This window comes from Mytilus trossulus, chromosome 4 (assembly GCF_036588685.1).
Source record: "Mytilus trossulus isolate FHL-02 chromosome 4, PNRI_Mtr1.1.1.hap1, whole genome shotgun sequence".
Lineage (NCBI taxonomy): Eukaryota > Metazoa > Mollusca > Bivalvia > Mytilida > Mytilidae > Mytilus > Mytilus trossulus.
The window spans coordinates 76,547,730-76,556,772 of record NC_086376.1 but is presented as its reverse complement, the minus strand read 5'-3'; the positions used below and the strand labels follow the sequence as shown (position 1 = coordinate 76,556,772).

General features: G+C 31.4%; 1 protein-coding gene across 1 annotated transcript; it reads right to left on the bottom strand.

The window, feature by feature from the left end:
* Window positions 1-905: 905 nt before the first annotated feature.
* LOC134714198 (uncharacterized) lies at window positions 906-2,239 on the bottom strand. Its single transcript, XM_063575441.1, has 2 exons — window positions 2,088-2,239; window positions 906-1,753 (listed from the first exon to the last, which is right to left on the bottom strand). Exons 1-2 carry the CDS (start codon window positions 2,235-2,237, stop codon window positions 1,475-1,477), a joined length of 429 nt encoding a protein of 142 aa, XP_063431511.1. The 5' UTR covers window positions 2,238-2,239; the 3' UTR covers window positions 906-1,474.
* Between the last annotated feature and the right edge of the window lie 6,804 nt (window positions 2,240-9,043).

Here is a 9,043-nt window from a genome sequence, read left to right as displayed (position 1 = left end):
TTATCATTTACAATTTATCTAGTCTTTGTTTTACATGTGAGTTTTGAATGTTTGTAGTATAACAATCAATTGATTTGTTATCCCAAAAAATTTTATCAGGGCTGGGATCTAATTTTGTCACTATAGTTTTACATTTTTGAAAGCAAGTAAGTAAGGAGCAACTGATAGGACAGTGATCTGATATTGGAGTAAAATCATTAACTTTAAAAATTTGCTTCATCAGATATAACAAAATCGGGAATAGTATTGGTATATGCATTAAAATCACCTTGAATTACAATATCTTCGAGTTGACTATAGTGCTCAATATTCCTTAGCAACTTTGAATTAACTTCATTTATATCTTCTGTACAACCTGAAGAATCGTAACTCGTCAGATAGATACAATCAGAAATACTACACAGATTGGACGTGGCCGGGTACATGTATAGCATATTACCCCCCCCCCCCCCCAAAAAAAAAAACAACAAAAAAACCAACAACCCCCCACTAAGTACAGAATACACATTTGAAAAAAAGAAAAGAAAAACAAACACTCTATAGATTCCAAAAATAAATACGCTCTATGATAAGAAAAAATCGTAAGGGTTCTCGGAACCCAGTGTCTCGCCTAATGCTGCTGTAACTGGCAGGCTCAATAAAAATGAGTAAAAAAAATCAATAAAGATATACCTCTTGATACTATATTTTGATTACAAGAAGCTTCTGTCTAAGTTTGGTAAAAATCCAGGATAGTTTAAGAAAGTTATTAGAATTTAAAAAAGTTTAACAACAGAGTGCATGTATTATTTCCTTGCCAAAAAATAAGAGTCCATTTATAAGTAAAATACGGAAAAAAATGCCTTTTTTTAACAAATTTAATAAATAAATACGAGAAAACAGTAAAAGAAAAATTATACCCGACAACTTACTCAAAGAAAGGTGTATTTCAATGAAACATTTTGTTAAAAGCAAAAATAAAAGCACATACAAGTCAAATATATTATGTTGTACAAGTTATCATCTTTTTTTCAACAACAATTGTACAAGTAAGGACTGGCACAATTATATATGTACAAGTAATAATCTGTATCAAATAATAAAAAATACACGACATATATATATACATTTTATGTGAGATGGAGATATTTTTTTTTATATTTGATATATGCATGATACTTAGAACCAGATTTTTTAAAATTTAACCTTTCTTTCCATTATTCATAAATTTAAGTGATCACTTCTCATATGCTAACTGTGTTTATTGTTAATCAGGTTTTATTGTAAATATTTATATTCCAGTGTTAAAAATATTATGTTGTAAACTGCATAAAGTAATTTCCATACCATTTAAAATATTTTATATTACAAATTTATGAATAAAATATTAGTTTACTATTGATGTAGCTAAAATATATGCAATACAAGTGTTTATATTCAGAGTCAGTAACTTTTTTTTACAGAAACATTGTTAGATTGGCTTCTTTTTTTTGCTTCATTCTAAATATTCAACTTTTGGTCCAAAAACTAAGTGTAGTCCTATCTGTAGAAGCCTTGAAATCCCTTCTCTGATTAATGGTAAAATTCCTATTTTACGTCGCTGATGAACGACATCTTCAAGTAAATTTATTCTCTCGTGTATTTCCTCGATAACCCGGTAAACTTCCCGAGTTTCCTTAATTATATCTCCAAATGAGTCTTTAAACTGCTCCCTATTTTCTGCAAGGCCCTTTTTAACACTATCATAGTAAGATTGAAGCCTGGCGACTGTGTCCTTCAAAATGAAAATAATAATTGTCTATACTAGTATCAACATATATGTCTATAAAATAATTTTCAAGTCTTAATTTCGTTTCATATCTTCAAAATCGTCATCTTACATATCCTAAACCAGTCTTTAGATAATAAAACTAAAACTTGTTTGTAGGAATTCACAATGAAATATGTATACATTTAATTGACATAACTTATCATTTGCTTTATCGAGAAGATATTTTTTCAATCTAGTAATTAACTATAGTAGTTAATATTTCCTAATCTGTATATGGTTCTATGCTTTTATCGTATACATGTTATTGTTTGAAAATGAAAATTATATAGTAACTTACAACCATGTTGTTCTTATTGGTTATCAGTGTTTCGATCGTAGAACTCTGACGCTTCACTTCATCGTGCAAAACGATAATGCTGTGATAAAAATATGCCGTAGTTATAACTAGAAAGAATGATAACACAACAAGACCGTCTTTTACCTCCATTGCAATGGGGAAATTAAAACTCTATTACGTCATAGCAACTATTAAACATTACCCTTTGTCTTTATCTAATTATTTAAATATAAAGTTACATAATACATGCATGTGATTGGAAAGTGATCAACCGATATTTTAAACGTTATTCGATATTTTTATAAAGGGGAAATTTAAAATATAAAATTAAAAATTAAAAACTTCCTCGGCTGTTGTCCTTTTGACATATTCTCCATTCCCATTGTCAATTTTATATTTTAACTACATAAGCTTTACCAGTCGGAGTAGCTGAAAGGATTCTTCTCGAAGTGAAACGTTCCTTGAAACAACAGGATAAGACGTCTCTTTTGATTCGCACAGTTCGAATAGTCATCGTGATGGTCGATACATTGTGCCGGTTTTTTGTTTGTTTTACGACATAGATAGGTATTTATAAACGCAAAGCGAATGTTTAAAACGCAAGTGAAACTAGATTAAACCCAAAACATTTTTTGTGCTGGCACCATGTCAGGTTTTCTGAAGAATGTGTTTTTCGTTGATGATTTTATCAGTGTGTTTATCTGTTTTTTATTAGAGGATTGATTCTCTAGTTGTCGGTGGATATAGTATTATAATGTGCGGTGCTTTTTGGTGATTTATATCATCCTTTTTATGCAACTACAAAATATCAGTGGTTCAGCAATTATGAACAGCTAGGTATTGTTGGAGTCAGTAAAAATACCCTTAATCAAAATAATGTTTTCCTGTTTGGAATATTTTCCCCCATATATGTTACATGTTAAAATATATACTTTTTCACTTTTTTAGTCTTTTGGAAAATGTTGTTTGTGCTGTATTTATACCCTTCTACAACGAAATTTGTTTTACATGCACACGTGTAAAAATTGCTGGTTTTATCCAACGCCATCATAGGTTTGAACGTAGTTTTCAATTTAGACTTGTTTATATTTTTTCGTTTGGGCTTGTATCATATTTGCCTCCGGTTTTATGACCCGTTCATACTATTTTGACTCTTTTAATTCAAGAGTCTATCATAAATTGAGGCAAATTATATGGCCTTCCAAATACCGTTTCGATCACTAATATCACCGAAGACACATTTATTGTCGAAATCCGGAACTGTAGTTCAAATTTTTTGGACCTCATGTTTGTGGTATAACATCTTTGCCGCAAGTTTATTGTTTTCTGTGTAGTATTAAATTAATATTAAGATTCATTTCGTTACATCTTGTGATCAATTTATTTGGCAATCGCCAATGGCTGTAAGCAGGTTTTAAGAACATCAGTTGTCAAATGCGTTTTGTTAAGATATACTTTTTCACTTTATTGTTCTTTTGGAAAATGTTGTTTGTGCTGTAGTTAGATCCTTCTGCAACTAAATTTGTTTTACATGCACAGGTATACAAATTGCGATTTTTAGGAAGTTACGCTGCCTTATGCGAGAACCCTATTTTTTTTCCTACCCAATAATTGCGGAAATATGTGCCATTGTTATTATCATTTTTTTTCATACTTTTAATTCTTGATTACCAAAAAATATGACTAGAAAACCTTAAATGATCGTCGAATCATCCAAAAGTTTAGAAGTTGCACATAGGAAGAAGGGCACATTAGGAATCATTATGTAGTTTATTATCCCCTGAGATTTTGGCTAAGCTGTCAAAGAACAAATGAATGAAATATTTAATCGCCGAAAATCTTTAAAGACAAGTAGTTTAGATTTCCAAAATGGCAAAAGTCGTAGGAATACTCGGTTTATCTTCAATACATAGTCAACTACGTCAGTAGTCTTAAAATAAGTCCCGCTGTTGGCGACAATTTTAAATTATGTGACGAAATTTTTGTATCTTTTCAGCGGATAAGGGTAATTCCGGGTTTTGACGATCAACTATTAAAAATGCATGTTTTTGTTAGTTTTTGCTATTTGCCTGGAACAATAACAGACAAAACAGCAACAATGATCAACATATCACGCGTTTTAAATAAGTCAACATGAACAAAATAGTCCTAAACTCTGAATAAAGACTTAGTAAGGGAGGAAACTCACACACAAGTTTTAACCACGCCACATTCGGTTTGTGCATATTCCAAACCGCATTTGTCTTTATTTTGGTTGATGTCTGTCATATATTTTTTTCGTCAATAATATTGTAAAATATATGATTGATTGATTGATTGATTGAATGTTCGTTGCTTAGTCCAGTGGCAAATATTTCATTAATGTTCAGGACGAGAACACATTTACAATAAATTCAATCGGTCGGTCTTGTAATGATATAGACCATCCGGGATGATGGTCGGGTAAATTCGGACTGCCCCTGGAGAATAAGGGTATATTGGAGAGGGACATAAACTTTGCCTTGCATCAGACCACTGATGAATCCCAAGGGATTGTTGCAAGGGTTCTTTACGTGCAAAGAGCGTGGCACTCTCTTTACACGAGGCATCGGATTTAACGTCCCCATTGTAACCGGACTTGGCTGCAAACTTGATACATCTCTCACAGCCAAACGGACGCCCCACTTTGGCAAGCGTTTTACTGACTATCGGAAGAAGACAAAATGACCATATTGCTATTCCCCAGTCAACCCTGGGGGCGTTATATATATGATTTAGGATTCTAGTTTTCTCTTAAATTATTTCACATTTTTTATGTCTGCGCCATGTAAAGCTAACTATATGGCAAGAGCTTTCTGACTGTTGAAGGTTGTTTGATGATCTTTAACAGTTTTCATGTCATTTGCACTGCGATGGTAATAATCACAATCATACGACATCTTCTTTAAAAAATATATATTAACTCAAATGCAAAGAAATACAAAACTAAGTCCGAGTTTGATGTCAGAAGATGTAACCAAAGAAAATAAACAAAATGACAATAATACATAAATAACAACAGACTAGTAGCAGTTAACTGACATGCCAGCTCCAGACTTCAATTAAACTGATTGCAAGATAATGATTTCATCATATGAATATCAGGCACAATCCTGCCCGGTTGGGGTTTAGTATCATACCATCATAACATTTATGATAGGAACATAGTCCGTGTCATGCCAATAACTGGTTTATGGATAAATGTGTTTAGTTCCGATGCAAAGACCCGATAAGTGAATCAATATTAACGCCAACATATGTAATCTTTAAAGAACTGACAACAGTATCGTAACAATATCCCTTCTTAATAAGTCTATTTAAAAGTTTTGTTAGTTTCTGAGGTGAATACTGACATGTTTTAGCTTTATAAAGAATATTTCTATAAAAATTGGATGTGAAATACCTGTACGCATAAGAAATCTGCATGTTGAGCTGTATTTACGAATGATGTCCTTATGCCGATGATAAAATTTAGCAATGTTTTGACTAGTTTGTGATATCGAAAACCCTGGTGTAATAATTTTTCAGTAATACATAAATTTCTCTCGTTAAAATCTAAACCATTGCTACATACACGAGCGAATCGTACAAGTTGAGATACATAAACACCGTAAGATGGTGACAAGGGAACGTCACCATCTAAAAATGGATAATTAACGATAGGAAATACAAAATAATATCTTTTATCATAAATTTTAGTATTAAGCTTTCCGTTAGTGATATAGATATCAAGATCGAGAAAGGGCAGTGGTCATTGTTAGTATTACTTTATTTAATGTAAGTTCAACGAACATTTAAATAAAAAATAAAACGAGTTTTGAATAAGATTTATAACAGCTCAGACATTACATCTTATGTGTTGTTATTGTTTACTGTAATATTACTAGTAACCTTTTTCGAGTAGGTCACTGACTACCGTTAACAATGATTTCGCACAATTGCAGTATAACAGAAGCTCGATGGAGATATATACTATTACACCTTTTATTTATGCTAAAGACTATGGGATATTTGTTGTGAAAGTAAAATCACAAAAATACCGAGAGTCCCTTATCAAATGGCAAAATCAAATGATAAAACACATCAATCGAAGAGACAACAACTGTCCTATTTCTAACTAGGTACAGGCAATTTCAAATGTATATAATGGTGTATTGAACCTGGTTTTATAGCGCCAAACATCTCATTTGTATGACAGTCGCATCAAGTTCCATAATATTTACAATGATGCGTGAACAAAACAGACGTAGTATAGGTAAAACTGTCAAAATATGGTTACAGCAGTCGTCACTGTGTCACAATCTCAATTAGAACGAAAACAAACAAGCATGTAAATAAAAATAAACACACGTAACCTATGATCTTTTTTTCCGATTATTTTTTCGAGAAGAGCACTGAACTTTCATAAAAATCTTTTTGGTTCTCTGATATTTATACTTTTTATGCGTGTAAAAGTTTTAAATTCTTATTGATGACAACATTGATCGGATTTTCTTGAACATTCAAGTAAAAATATATACTCACAAACTGTAACTCACGGGGATACTATATTTATGAAGCATATGAATTCGTTCGTTTAGGTGCAAATAGAGGTTTCTCAACATCTTACGAACGAACGAAAATCGCCCTAACTTGATGTAACTTGCCGTAACGAGAAACGAGGGAGCAGTAATTTATCTTATAATATTGGATTATCGGCTGTGCTCTACTTCCCTTTGAAATGTCTTTTATATGCAAAATATGCATGCTTGATTTTTTCAAAACATTTTGAATCAAATACATATTATATTTATTTGATATTATACAATATATAATATACAAGTTACTGTTCAATCAACACAGTTGCAAGTCTTTCTGATATTTTACCAACAGAGTAGTAGAAGTCTGGAACAGTTTTCCTGAGACAATTGTAACTGCTAAAAACGTTAAAACATTCGAACGAAGACTAGATAAATATTGGAAAGAACATCTTAGATTTATGACTACACAGTAGATTACAACTTTATGATCGGAGGTAGCACAGTAATCAACTGTGATAGTGACAGTGAAATAGAGCCAAATATAGAGGAGCAAGCTGATCTCCTGCGTTGGAAACATTTAGGTAGACTTAGGTAGGTATAAATTTAAACGAAGAATAAGAAATATTTAATCAAAGGACAGTAATCGTACAAGAAATTTTAATAAACATGATGACAACATCACTATTTAGTATATGTGAAAAAGGTAAATATAGATATATGGATGGAAAGGGATAGGAATCTTTTTGAATCTTAGCTAGAATTTGATTAATGGTAAACATTATTTCGTTGACATGAGGTAAAATAAATCTAGGAGTGAACGCCTTTCGATTTAAATTTGAAAAGAAAACATCCCAATAAGTTCCGAGATAACTTCTTTACCCCAACCACTAAAATCCAAATGATCTCTTCTTATTGATATATTGTTATATACATATTTAAACTTATATATCATGTTTTTTTTGTTATCATGGCCTTTTTTATTATAAGTGTGTATGTTTCCTTTATAGTATAATTATAAGTATATACATAATTTTATTTTTTTGTTTATTGTTTCCGTTAAGCTTCTATGAAATACTATGCATATTTCATCTGTTTTTCATATTTCTCATTTTTCTTTTTAGTTAGGGGTGTAATATATAAAAAAAATATTTTGATAATTATGTGACAACCAGTTTTGTTAGGGCTGTAGCACTCATACTTTCAACAAAAACACACAAAACTCTATTTCTCACGATAGATAGAGTACACCTTTAAATTTCTTAAACTGATTCCCAATAAATATTAGAAATAAAAAAGCTATGTTACGACGTATCTATCCAAGATACTCTCCGACACGAAAAAATGAAACTCATAGTAACTGAAACCAATTGGACCCATATAAGGGACGTGTGTATATATGAAATACATTAAAGTTGTGTCATCTCAATCAATTATCAATCCTTTACCAAACGCTAATTTCGCAATGAAATGAATGTAATATTTGCCAATGAACGTTAAACACCAAACAAACAATCAACCAATTACAAACTAGATGTGCTGATTTTTTTAATCAAGGACATTATAAAAAAAATGTTCTTATTTAATAGATAAGGGAGATAAACCGAACGCATATATACGACATGTCAACAAACGGAACTCAACGTAAGAAAACGAAACAATCAACAACAGAAAATAAGTTAGAACACGGATGTTTAATGACAACAATAAAATGCAAGGTTGCAAAAAAAGGATATTAAGTTGTTTTCTGTTGTCTTTATAAACACACTGCAGTATCGGAAGATACTTATAATGGACTTTATTTTAACAAAATTACTGCTCCATTACGATACGTACGTAGAGTTTCGTCCGTTCGTAAGATGTTGAGAAACCTCTAATATACGGTGATGTTAAAAGTGAACGTACATCGATGCCCTTAATTCTTAACGAGTTGTAACAACTATACAGTTTATGAGCAGTAACTAGGATGTTAGCTGTTGTAAATTATTGTTAAAAGATGTCAGGTTAAACTCACAGTTGCTTCTTGTCCTGTACGTGTCGACATTGCCTTTGCTTTTGGTTCAATACATTTTCGCATTGATACATTTGGTTTTGTTTCTTTGAAAATAAGTCCACCCCTTTATGACATACTCTGTATAATGTATTAGTGGAGCTTTACGAAGGTTGTTTTGTCGAGTTACTGTTCTTTCTACATTATACTATGTTTTAAGGGTGCAAAACAGTTTAAATCTTGAAGATTTGTGATCATCATACTGAAATAGCTATAATTTTGTCTAATTGAACCATAATACTACACATGATGTATTGTTTTAAAGTAGATAAAGTAAAAACCATTACAAAAAATTATGGATAAGCCCAGTTTACATGCATGTTTCTAAATGACTATGTTTGGAATAAAATTGATACCACTCGCATTGTACG